This window comes from Sminthopsis crassicaudata, chromosome 2 (assembly GCF_048593235.1).
Source record: "Sminthopsis crassicaudata isolate SCR6 chromosome 2, ASM4859323v1, whole genome shotgun sequence".
Lineage (NCBI taxonomy): Eukaryota > Metazoa > Chordata > Mammalia > Dasyuromorphia > Dasyuridae > Sminthopsis > Sminthopsis crassicaudata.
This window is the reverse complement of record NC_133618.1, coordinates 494,567,906-494,579,560: the sequence shown is the minus strand read 5'-3', so window position 1 is coordinate 494,579,560 and position 11,655 is coordinate 494,567,906. Positions and strand designations below refer to the sequence as shown.

General features: G+C 48.1%; 2 protein-coding genes across 5 annotated transcripts; one reads left to right on the top strand and one right to left on the bottom strand.

The window, feature by feature from the left end:
* The first annotated feature begins 135 nt into the window (after window positions 1-135).
* On the top strand, window positions 136-5,493 carry ACOT8 (acyl-CoA thioesterase 8). The gene is made up of 6 exons (XM_074293559.1): window positions 136-410; window positions 1,590-1,726; window positions 2,474-2,699; window positions 3,760-3,908; window positions 4,230-4,424; window positions 5,260-5,493. Exons 1-6 carry the CDS (start codon window positions 301-303, stop codon window positions 5,376-5,378), a joined length of 936 nt encoding a protein of 311 aa, XP_074149660.1. The 5' UTR covers window positions 136-300; the 3' UTR covers window positions 5,379-5,493.
* SNX21 (sorting nexin family member 21) lies at window positions 5,491-11,235 on the bottom strand. 4 transcript variants are annotated; one of them, XM_074293556.1, is made up of 4 exons: window positions 10,973-11,235; window positions 9,907-10,204; window positions 9,301-9,458; window positions 5,491-6,642 (listed from the first exon to the last, which is right to left on the bottom strand). In XM_074293556.1, exons 2-4 carry the CDS (start codon window positions 10,196-10,198, stop codon window positions 5,968-5,970), a joined length of 1,125 nt encoding a protein of 374 aa, XP_074149657.1. In that variant the 5' UTR covers window positions 10,199-10,204; window positions 10,973-11,235; the 3' UTR covers window positions 5,491-5,967. The 4 variants fall into 4 exon arrangements, with proteins under 4 accessions (XP_074149657.1, XP_074149656.1, XP_074149659.1 ...); XM_074293555.1 differs by having other exon boundaries at window positions 9,292-9,458; window positions 10,973-11,225; XM_074293558.1 differs by having other exon boundaries at window positions 10,956-11,223.
* Window positions 11,236-11,655: the final 420 nt, after the last annotated feature.

The window sequence follows — 11,655 nt, the reverse complement described above, 5'->3', positions numbered from 1 at the left end:
CAGATGGGCTTCTCCCTGAGCCTGTTACAAAAAGAAGCATGAGCAATATGACTGAAGATGGACGGAAGAGTCGACCAATGTAAATCTGGCTCCCGCCTCCAAGCGAGCCTGCCGGCAACTTCCGGATTCGTAGGCCCTCCCCCTTTTATCCCGGAAACAAGGGGTGATGAGCAAGGCTGTGGGCGGGTTAAGGCTCTTCACCGCAGCCCCGCCCGAGAGTCGAGTTTGGAGGCGCTGTGGCGCGGGCTAGGAGCGTCTGCGGCTGCTCTGTCTCCCTCTTGCGGCTCCGGAGCTAGCGCGATGTCGCCCCCGCTGGATTCGGGGAGCGCCGAGGAACCCTCCGGGGACCTCCGCAGCGTCTTGGTCACCAGCGTGCTCAACCTGGAGCCGCTGGATGAAGATCTATACAGGTAGTGGCGCCCGCGGTGGACTCCGCCCAAGGTCTCCATTTGTCCCCCCCTATATCACGAGTAGAGCCCTTCTCGGGTGCGAGGGCCCGGGGAGCGGCGGGGCAGGAAAGCTCTAGCGTCCTCCCTCTCCCGTTCCCTCTTCTCATTCTCGTCCTACTCCTTGAGATGGGGGAGTCACGACCATGAGCGGCTCTAAAAAGGACCTGCTCGGCGGCGGTGGGGAGCCCTGGACGCGGTGGCCGGGATCCCAGGGCCGAGACCTTTCCCAGCCGTCTTTGAGATTTCCCCTAGAGCGCTGCAGTATTCAGTAGATGGGCCTCCGGGCCAGCAACCTACAAGGTTACTGTTGCAAGATCCTGGGCTGGGCTGAAGCTCTTTGAGACAAAATGTAATTGACCCTAACCTCAGAGTGTGACCTGGAAGGCTCCCGGCTCTCTGGTTTGAAGCACTTAAGAGGCCCAGATCTGAGTCCTGAACTTCTTAATCACTAACGCTCCTTCCCCGGAGTGAAACCTGCAGTTACATAGCAACCCAGAGGCCCAGGCCTTAAATGCTGGCTCTGAATTCACTCCGAGAGCCCGGAGGCCAGAGTCCACAGGACTTGGGCTTGAATTCAGAGTAAGTTTCCTTTAAGGCACAAGGGCCTTCCAGTTCCAAACACAGTGCTAGGCACATAAGTAATCACTTAATATTTATGGAATTCTTTCCTCACCCCTCTCTGGGTTACCCGGTGACCAAACCTAGAGGCTCTAACAAACCTGGAGGACAAGGTTTATTCATTTTAGACAGTCTGGGACTTAGTAACTTTTCTCAAACTTTAGTTAGTTCGCACAGTGAAAAGAGAACTAGCACAAGCTTCTGACTTTGTGTGAGCTAATACTAGTTGCATCCTTTCTCTGTGCTTTAGTTTCTCCATCTGTAAAATGAGACTAGACTAGATCAGTATTTCTTAAACTTTCTATTTACAACCTTTTTTGCCCAAAATACTTTTACATGACCCAGGTAGATACTATATAAAGTAGGCATACAAATCAAACAAATCTAAATAATTCATATTTTGCGATCTCTACATTCAATTAGGAGTTCTCACATAGAGAATTACAGTATAAGAAGCAGGGGATGAAAGCATCCTTAAGGCAATTATATTGTAGACCTTTTCCTCTATTTCTCTCTTCACAGGGGGAGGAATTACTGGGTACCCACAACCAAAAGGCTCTTTGGAGGTCAGATTGTTGGCCAGGCCTTGGTAGCTGCAGCCAAATCTGTGAGCGAAGATGTTCATGTTCATTCCTTGCATTGCTACTTTGTGAGAGCAGGTATCTTTCCTCTTTCACTGCTACTTCCTCCTACTACCTCAACCATTAACAGCACACAGCACACATCCATCTGTGCCTTCCTATTCTAAGGATACGGTACTCTATGCTGGGGACATGGTTAACTATTTGGTGTTAAATGCAGAACTAGAGATTGCTAAGACAGACTTGGACATTATTACTTAAGATTTCATTCCTGCATGGGTGACCCTGAGACTGGTAGGCCTTCTGCTACCCATTTTTATGAGGCATTGAAGTATAAAAGAATCCAGGGACTTGAGTTTTAGTCTGCACACTGCTACTACTTGTTGAAAAAGTCAGTTCTCCTTTCTAAGCCTCTGTTCTCTCATCCACAGTGTGAGAATTGGGGGGGAGAAGAGCAGGGTCAATCATAACTGGATTCACATTTACCTCTATGATTTACAAAGTACTTCACATTATCTAATTTGAGCTTTTCAACCACCCTATAAGGCAAGTATTGTGAGCATTACTCTGTTTTACAGATGAAAAATCTAAGGAGGAAAAATCACTTGGCCAGGCCATAAAGTACTAAATATTAGGGCCAGTATTAGATGCCCTGATTCCAGACCGGTGTTCTTTTCATTATACCAAGAGATGGTTTCTGAGGTCCCTGGTAGTGCCAGCATTCAGTGTGCTGAGGTCCTTGGCAGCAAAGCTATTCTGTGACTCTCTGGGCTCAACTGGAAATGCTGCACCCAGGCTCATCTAGTGCTCCCTTGTCCCCTGCAGGGGACCCAAAGGTGCCGGTGTTGTACCAGGTGGAACGGACACGCACAGGAGCCAGTTTCTCTGTACGCTCAGTGAAAGCCGTGCAGCATGGCAAGGCTATCTTCATCTGCCAGGCTTCATTCCAACAGGCCCAGCCCAGCCCGGTCCAGCATCAGTTCTCTATGCCGCCCATCCCCCCACCAGAGGAGCTTCTTACCCATGAGGAGCTCATAGACAAATGCATAAGGTGAGGCGTTGGCCTAGGAAGCACATCTAACTGCTGGGCTCTTCTCTGGGACCTTAGACTATGTCCTCTTTTTCTTTTGAGATGGAAATAGCCTCTGCCCTACCTACCTTGTAGGACCAAGGCAAGGTTGTGGACATTTATTTTGGAAAGATTAGTGATAGAAACTTTAGGAAGTGGGGCATCCTGAAGTCTGAGGCTCAGGGATATTGGACTTTGTGGTTGAAGGCAAGCTTCACTCTAGAATCTCAGAGTTAGGAACTCACATTATCTAATCCACCTCTTGTCTGAACAACAGTCTATTGTCTCATTTAGTATGCTTAAAACCTTCTAGTGACTGGGACCTCTAGCTCTTTTATCTACTCATGCAGTGTTGGACAGCCTTGGGAGAAGAACAGAAATGAGGCTGAGGGAAGGAGGAAAGGCTACAGTTATCAGAGGATTTTCTCCCTTATCTAGAGGATTGTCAAATGCAATACAAACTGCCAGAGGTGTCTGGCTGCTTTCATTCACATAGGACAATGGTAATTCATTGGTTGGGGGTGAAAGAAGGCCAGGTAGGAAGGAAATTACATATAGAATCTCAGTTGAAAGGCATTTGAGGTCATCTTTTCAAATTTATATCTGAAAAGGAAGTTGAAGTTTCTTGATTAACCTCCCTTGATGAGTACTTCCTTTGGGTTCCAGTTTACTGTTGGACAGTTCCGGCAGTTAATACTTTTTTGCCCTCATATTTGGTCAAAATATATCTTCTCTGAAGCTTTTACCACATGTTTCCTACTCATGATCCTTGTAACCAAGCAGAAGAAATCTCTTCCCTTCTGTATTACTTTGATTTTGAATAGATGTGAAAGGATAGAGGAACTTCAACAGCTCTTTTGAACCTGGGGCATGGAGCTATGAGACACCAATTCTGCCACTTAGGCTGTCTAACTTTGGGCAAATCACATCTCTCTGGGGATCAGTTTCCTCATCTATAAAATTAAGGAGTTGGGCTGGATGATCTCTAAGGCTTGCTCTCTAGACTGCACATGTACTAAATGCCTCCTTTCACTCTTTTTAGGGACCCTGAGCTACGGAAGAAGTATCAAATAGGATTGAACCGAATTGCTGCCCAAGAAGTGCCCATTGAAATCAAGCTGGTGGACCTACCCATCCTGGGTCAACAGAAGGCCAAACAGATGTTCTGGGTTCGGGCTCGGGGCTACATCGGTAAGAGTTGTTTCCCCCTCCCAAGGGGCGATGGATAGGAGCAGCTAAAGTCAGAAATTTCAGAGTAGATCTTCATAGGTAATTATAAGATCACCCATTTTAGAACTGGGAGAAACCCTCACTGTACATGAGAGGAAAACGAGACCCAGAAAGTACAAGAAAGGTTAACATGAGTAGGTAGAAGAACCTATTTCAGATCCAGGTCTTCTGCCTCTCTGTTGCACTGTGCCGTGGCTTAGCAGCTGCCATCTCTTTCCTCTCCTACATTCCTCTGTGAACCTGAGGCTTCTGTGGGCTCACTAGCTAATGATAACATTTCAGGGGAAGGAGACATGAAGATGCATTGCTGTGTGGCTGCCTACATCTCCGACTATGCCTTTCTGGGCACTGCCATGCTTCCCCACCAGCATCGCCACCAGGTCCGGGTTATGGTCTCCCTTGATCACTCCATGTGGTTCCATGCCCCTTTCCGAGCTGACCATTGGATGCTGTATGAGTGTGAAAGCCCCTGGGCTGGTGAGTTCAGAAGAAAAGGAAAGATGGTGGGAGGTCTGGTTCACAAACAACTACCACGGTTATTAAGATCATTTGGAAAAATGAATGCTGAGTGGAGTACCGGAGTAGCTCTGATCAAGTAGGGGAAAAGCACTTTTGGAATTCCAGCAGTGTTACCTCATCTTTATCTAGTGTTATTGTCTCATTTGGAAGTGGCACGGATATCTCCAGATGAAGAAACAGGGAAGTCACAGGATCCAGAGCTGGAAACAGCCTTTGGGATTCATCTAGTTTTCAACCTTCTCATTTTAAACTTGAGGAAACCAAGGATCATAAAGAAGTGACTTATCTAAGATCATGCCAGTAGTTAATAAGAGACACAAGGCTTTTTCCACTGCATCAAATCTAGACCTCATAAAACTGCTTACACAAGAGAGGTAGTGCAAGTGGAAATAGTTTGAGAGATATTGCTGGATTTCAGGTCTATAGGAGATTATTGAGAAAGAATGTCATGTGATAGAAAGAGCTCTCTGACTTGGAAGAACTAGGAGCTTGGAAGAACTAATCTCTGTGATTAAAAAGTTTCCTTATTTGAAAACCTGGACAATAATACCTGTATATTGGTAGGCCTTTAATATCATACAGGACTGTTGAGGATAAAAAAGGTTATATAAAAGCACTACATAAACGTCAGCTACTCTTACTATTCAGGCAAACTTAGGCCCATTTGTTGCCATTTCTAGCCTCCAAACCCATGGGATAATGTACTCTTTCCCCAGTCTTTCCAAGGGTGGAGAATAGTGAGGTTTTGAAAGGGTATACGAGCCAGATGCTCACTTTCCTTGCCAACCCACAGGTGGCTCTCGAGGACTGGTTCATGGGCGTCTGTGGCGGCGAGACGGGGTCCTGGCTGTAACATGTGCCCAGGAGGGTATGATCCGGCTGAAGCATCAGGAGCTGGAGAGTAAGCTGTAGAAAGAAGCTGCTCCTAGACTTCTCGAATCCATCCCTGTATTCTTTTCTACCAAGAACTGTTGGCAGGGGCTGTGCCCCTTCCATTCTTTGCACATAATAAAGATAGGTACCATTTGGAGGTTTCAGCCTTTTTATTCCCCTGGGCTAGAGCAATTGCTCCATTACTCTTGGCCTTTTGAGGAGACTGTCCCTCAGTCATATGGGAAAGGGTGGAACAGAGATATGAACTTCGCCTGGGGAGGAGGCCATTGCAACTAGAGGAAGAAGCTAGATTTGCTCCTTTACCATGACTGCCACCTGCAGGTAATACTGACCATAGCACAGGCTGGTCAAGGGCACAGCAAAATGGAGAAAGGGGCAGAAAAGAAATGAGGATCTCAAGATCTGCAACTGCTGTGACCCGTGGGCAAGTTATATGACCATTTTACAGAGAAGCAAGCAGATCCAGAGAGGTTATTCTAGAGAATCTCTAAAATCTCTTCTGAATTCTATGATCTTTCTAGTTCCTACCACCCTTTATTGGATTCCTGTTAGTCCTTGTCCTCCTAGCTTCTCCCCCAACATCCTGTCAGGATGGAAAGAAGCTCTTTTAGTCCAGGGCCTCTCTGATAAGCAGTTCCTTGAGGCTGGGGGGTGGAGTAGGGGTGAGACCAGCTTCTTGTAGGGCCTGGAGCTGGGCTTCTGACTGGCGCTTGTCAATGCCAAGTCTCCAGGAGAGGCGAACGTGAGCCTCAAGAAAAGGTCCCAGCAGAGGATGAGAATCACTAGTCCCCAGCATCTGCAGAGACTGCTCACAGCTCAGCCTCGCTTCACTGGGTTGTTCCAGCTCTTGGTGGCACACAGCCAAGCCTACCAGAGTCAACAGTGTCCTTTGGGTGCCTACTGTAGTGCCCAGTTGTGTCTGTAGGCGCCAGGCATTAGTCCAGAGCCTCAAGGCCTCCTGGTAGAGACCAGTGCAGGTAAGTCTCTGTGCCTGTCGAAGCTCAGGTAGAATGAAGAAGTCCTGGAGGTCAGGTGCCTGACGAAGCTCAGGCACAGCCTGCAAGTGCCCCAGAAATTGTTCAAAAGCCCGGCTACGCCGAGCAATAGTCTCAGCAGTAAAATTCCTCCGCAGGCGTTTTCGGGGAAAAGAAACTGCAGCCATAGGACCACGAAACTGCTGCCGAAGTTGGCGGTGTAGTCGTTCAAAGTCAGAGTAGCGCCGAGAAATCTGAGCTGGCATGTGTTCCTGTGGCCCAGGGCCTATCAGGGCGATGGTGTAGAGCTGTTGAAGTAAAGGGGGAACCAAAGGGCAATTTGTCTGGAAAGTGTCTTTATCCAACCAGATCCCCTTTGCCCACCTCCCTCACTTTCAGCTTTATCACCTCATCTCCTTTTCCACCCCAGAGAGTTAACAGGACCTGGAAAAAGGGGCCCAACCAAGGGGACCTGCAGACCCAACTTACCTGAGGCTCCTCTGAATTGCCCAGGGTCACATAGCAGCACAGAGAGAAAGAGACAGAGATGAGATTCAGAGCTGGCAGCTCATGGTGCTCACCCCCTCTCAAGTCCAATTTCTTAGCATTGCAGAATACTAGGTCTCTGAAGCTAGAAGGAACTCTAAATACCATCTAATCCAAAGAGTTCTTAACCCTAGAGTCCAGAATGTCAAGAAAGCAATCAATTTGTTTTTAAAAGAAATCTTGATAGTTGTAATTTTATGTATTTTATGGACTTAAAAACATTTTTTAAGATGTTCACAGACCTTACCAGACTGCCAAAGGGGAAGGGAGTATGTCTGTGACCCAAAAGCATTAGAATCCTTGATCTTGTCCATGGGGAAGCTGGAATGCAGGTAGAAGAAATCACTTTGCCCTAGGTCCTATTGCTAGTAAGTGTCAGAATTGGGGCTCTGGCTCCACTCTTAACTCTTAAGCCACTCCATTCTGGACCTCCTGGCCTTTTCATTTTTAATAGTATAATAATTTAATAATGGATAAAAAACAAATTCAGGTTTCCTTATACCATAAAATTTGCCTTCCACTGATGGAAGTTGCACCTAGGCAACTGGTAGCACAGTAGATAGAGCCCTGGGCTTGTAGTCAGGAAAACCTAGGTTCAAATTCAATCAAACTCAGTACCTAGGTGATCTTGGGAAAGTCATTTTAACATTTTTAACATCCCCTTACTACAAAAAGGGAATGATAATTACTTATCTTCCAGGAATGTTGAGAGGATTAAATGAGATAATATTTATAAAGGTTTAGACCTAGTGCCTCTGACATAGCAGGTGCTTAACTGCTTATTACAGTCTTCTTCCCTTCCTCACTCTGATAATCAGACAGCCAATGGTAGACATGAAACAGCATGATTCTGGTCACAGTCAACATGGCACCTGGGATCCACTGTTATGCTTTATAATATAAATTTCACATAAATTGTACAATGGCTTAATTCTAAAGTCTGATATTTACTAGTTGGGTGACCATAGGCAAGGTGCTCATGATAGAAAGCAAGGTTCCCTAACAAGAGAGCTATCAAAAAATGGGAATAGGCTGCTTCAGGAGATATTAAATTGTCTCTTGGAGGCCAGTAAATCATGGGACAGTTGAGATCACAAGTGAATGACCATTTTGGGAGGACATTAAAAGTAGTTTGGATTTAGATGGCCTCCGAGTCTTTCATTCTAGTGAGGCAGCTAAGTGGCCCAGTAGATAGAACAGGGGGGTTGAGTTACAAGATTTGAGTTCAAATTCTGTCAGATATTAATTAGCTGCATGACTTCTGACAAGTCACTTAATTTCATTTAGGGAGATAATACCTGACTCAAGAGTCAAATGAGCCAACATAATGCCTGTACTTAAATGCTATTGCCATTTGATAGAGGAAGCAACTCTAATAAAAAGCTGAATAGAATTTGAAGGCTTATTTACTTCACAATAGCCCTAAGAAGTATCTATAACCCATTTTATAGATGGGGGAACCTAGAAGTTAGGACTTGGCCAGGGTTATATGACTAGTCCTAGCATTCAGATTCTCAGGTCCAGCACTGGAGCCACCAAAACTGCTTCTCCCTGATGCAAAAGAAACTTTTTTTATCTTTCCAGTTCCTCAATTCTTCCTTGATTCAGCTACATCCCGGAGCCTTTCTATACTACTGATCTGAGCCCAGTTCTTTATCTACACTGGGCTTGCTTATTCTTACTGATCTAAAGTCAAAAAAGTCTGGTGCTCTGGAAGGTCTCCAGGTGGGAGTTCTGTAATTTACAACAACAGAAGGGAAGGGAGGGAACCTGGAGATGTGGGAGGAGGTCCCCATGGCCTCATTGCAGCCAGAGGGGTGGGGTGTGTGTTTGTGAGTATGTTACTGACTGGATAGGCTGGAGTGGAACTATGTAGAGCTAGCAAGTTCTAGGACTGCTTCTAAGATAGGATTAGCTTCCTTCATGAGCAGTTTCTCAGTTCCATGTCAAGTTTCACTCACTCATATCTCTTCTATTCAGCCCCTCCTCCTTCCTACAGAGCAGATTCTAGTGGCTCCTCTAGCTACTCCCTCTACCTGCTGCAGCTATCACCCTTCTTCCTTAGTTGCTTCAGTTAAATTAAAAGCATTTGTTAAACTGTTTATGGTTTGCCCTTGATACATGCCATTTCTCTTCAGCTTCACAGCCTGAATCCTTTTCCTTTCTTCTACAGTATTACTCCCATCTAGACCACTCTTCCCAAGCTTGAGCAAGGTTCCTTGGAATAGCTGTGGGGAGGTACTGGCCTTCCAGTCTCCTAAATGTCATACTCAATTGGAGAGGGTGGAGTGGCAGAGAGGAAGACTATTGTCTGCCTTTTAGACTTTTTGGGGCACATCCATCACCTCACTCCCCCAGAACTTTGAGGGCCCAGGCCGGAGAGAGCAGGACCCAGCCAGTGGAGGGTGGGCCTCACTCACCACGTACTTGGAGGGTGGCTCATTGATGACATTGGCACTGGTCACTTCAAAGAGCAGTCGCTGGGGTACCAGGTTACTTTTTGACTTTTTCCAGAAGTCCTGTAGTTGTCGGGTCAAGAGGTTACTGCTCCGGGGACCATCTGATGGGGAATTCCGGTCTGTTTAGGGATAGGGTGGGATCACAGCTTTTATTTGGCTAGCTTTGTGCAGGTGATCAAATCACTTGCTCCTTCTAAGCCTGTTTCCTTTTCAGTAATGAGGTAGTTAGTCTAAATGGTTTCTAAGGTCCCTACCAGCTCTAAATCTGGCAACCAACTGATTAGATTAGATCCCCAAGGTAGAGTTCTGAAAACCGAAAAGATGCAGATTACTCAATCTAGAAGACTCATTCCTAAAACCTATGAAGTGAAAAGGGCTGTGTTGACTGTGAGCCCAGGATAGGAGTGGACCAAATGCAGAACTGATCTTTTAAGAAAGCTTTAAATTATTATTTGAAACCCTAGGACATTTAACTGAATGATTTTATATATGTTTATCTAATCTGGGAATAAAAGTCAGGTTTAAGGGGTTAAGGACTGCCCTCCCACCTCATTTCCCAGGGCTTGCCTCCGTCCTCCCCAGCGCCATCCTCTCCAGGATTTTTAAGTCTTCGTCCCAGGGCGGCCCCTGATCCTAGAGGATCTGCGTTTTCTTCCTCTTCCTCCTCGTCCTCATCATCTTCGGTACTGGTGAAGCTCAAGGTGCCACTGAGGCGAGTGGATAAGCCCTCCGTATCATCCTCTTCGAGCTCCGAACTCTCCGGGAATTCCTCGGCCTCCGCGCCAGGGGCCGGCTCTCCCGAGCCCTCTCCAGTTAGGGCCAGCGCGTGCCGCAGGCGATGCAGAAGACGAGAGGCCATGGTACCCTGGGAGAAAGCAGTCGGGGGCGCACGGTTGGGGCTGGGGAAATATGGGGTTGGGGGAGGGGACTGGCCACCCAGGAGAGGCCTTAGCATGAAGACAGAGAATTGGAGAGGGCGAGGGCTTCTCTGAGGAAAACGAGTGAAGGGCAATCGATTGAGAATGCGGGGAGGGAAGCTCTAGTAGAGTGAAGGGAGTCGGGGTCTGTCAGAATTGGGGAGGGGGAGTAAGGAATGTTTTAAAGGGGAGGCGGAGAAAGTGACTCTAGCTGAGGGCGGGAATAGGGTGGGGAGGAGTGGTTCTAGGGCCCAGCCTGGCTCAGGAGAAAAAATAAGGGGAAAACCTCAGTCTGGCCGGAGGCGATCTCCACTTTGGGTGGGTAGGGGTGACTGAGGGCTGAGGGTGTGAAAGGGTAGGCGGGGCAGATGCAGCCAGCGGGAAGGGAAGGACCGTGGTCTTTTCGGTTTGGAAGCTGAGGGTATCCCCATGCGGGGGGAGAAAAGGATGGGGAGAAAGGAAGTAGTCCGGAGTCCTCGCCCAGCTCATCTGGGTGGGGATGGGAGGTGGGACGCAGCCTAGTTAGAAGAAAGGGTGAAGCGCTCCCCAAAACTGGAAGGAGACGCTTGCAGAGGGAGGGAGAGGCGAGCAGGCGTCCCAGCCCGAGTAGGGCGGGAGAGTTATAGGGGCAGCCGAGGCGGCCACCCACCCCGCCCCTCCCCGGGAGCCCGAGATTATGATGGGTCCCAGACGTCCGACCTGGGAGCGTCTCTCACCCCGAGAGTCTGGGAATGGGGCTGCGGGCTGCAGTGCTCTCAACCCGACAGTCTGTCTGTCCAGCAGTCTAGGATGGTTGGAGGTCAGAGGTCCGAAGGCAGGCGGCCTCCTTCCCGGCCCTTCCAGCCCGGTGGCCCGGTCCGGCTCGGCTCGGCTCGGCCCGGCCCACAGCTGCTCACCGAAACCCGAGCGACGGGATGGCCTCCCGGCTGGGCTCCGCGGCTCCCTCCGGTCTCTTCCTGCCACGGCCCCGCCCCCGACTCCGCCTGCTCCGGGCTTACTGGCCTTGGAAGCCCAGGAGCGAAAACCACTGGCCGGGTCAGACACCGGACTCCCTGGGCCTGGGCCTCTTTAGTGTAGATGGGAAAACGGTTATAATGAGTTTGCGAATGTGGGATCTTGCAGTGTAAATCCTGGAATCCTGAACCTATGATAGGTGTGAAAAGCCAAATCCAAAATCTCGATCTCTTGGAATTTGGGATCTATCTACTTAGACTGACCTACATCTATCTGTCTCTTCCGGATGGGCACTCACCCGGGAATCCACCTCGGAGACAAAGCTCAAGTACCTGTTCTCTCTCCTGAGAGCGACCAATCGTTAACTTTTACTAAGCACGGACTTTACACTAAGTACAGTCAAAATGAATTAGTCTGGCCTCATGGAGCTTATGTTTTTGGGGGA

Coding starts and splice junctions, on each gene's coding strand:
- ACOT8 (XM_074293559.1), top strand. CDS start 301: ATGTCGCCCCCGCTGGATTCGGGGAGCGCCGAGGAACCCTCCGGGGAC. Junction 411..1,589: donor CTGGATGAAGATCTATACAG/GTAGTGGCGCCC, acceptor CTCTCTTCACAG/GGGGAGGAATTACTGGGTAC. Junction 2,700..3,759: donor CTCATAGACAAATGCATAAG/GTGAGGCGTTGG, acceptor CACTCTTTTTAG/GGACCCTGAGCTACGGAAGA.
- SNX21 (XM_074293555.1), bottom strand. CDS start 10,198: ATGGCCTCTCGTCTTCTGCATCGCCTGCGGCACGCGCTGGCCCTAACT. Junction 9,459..9,906: donor TGGCGCTGGGGAGGACGGAG/GCAAGCCCTGGG, acceptor ATCCCTAAACAG/ACCGGAATTCCCCATCAGAT. Junction 6,643..9,291: donor CCAAGTACGTGGTGAGTGAG/GCCCACCCTCCA, acceptor TTACTTCAACAG/CTCTACACCATCGCCCTGAT.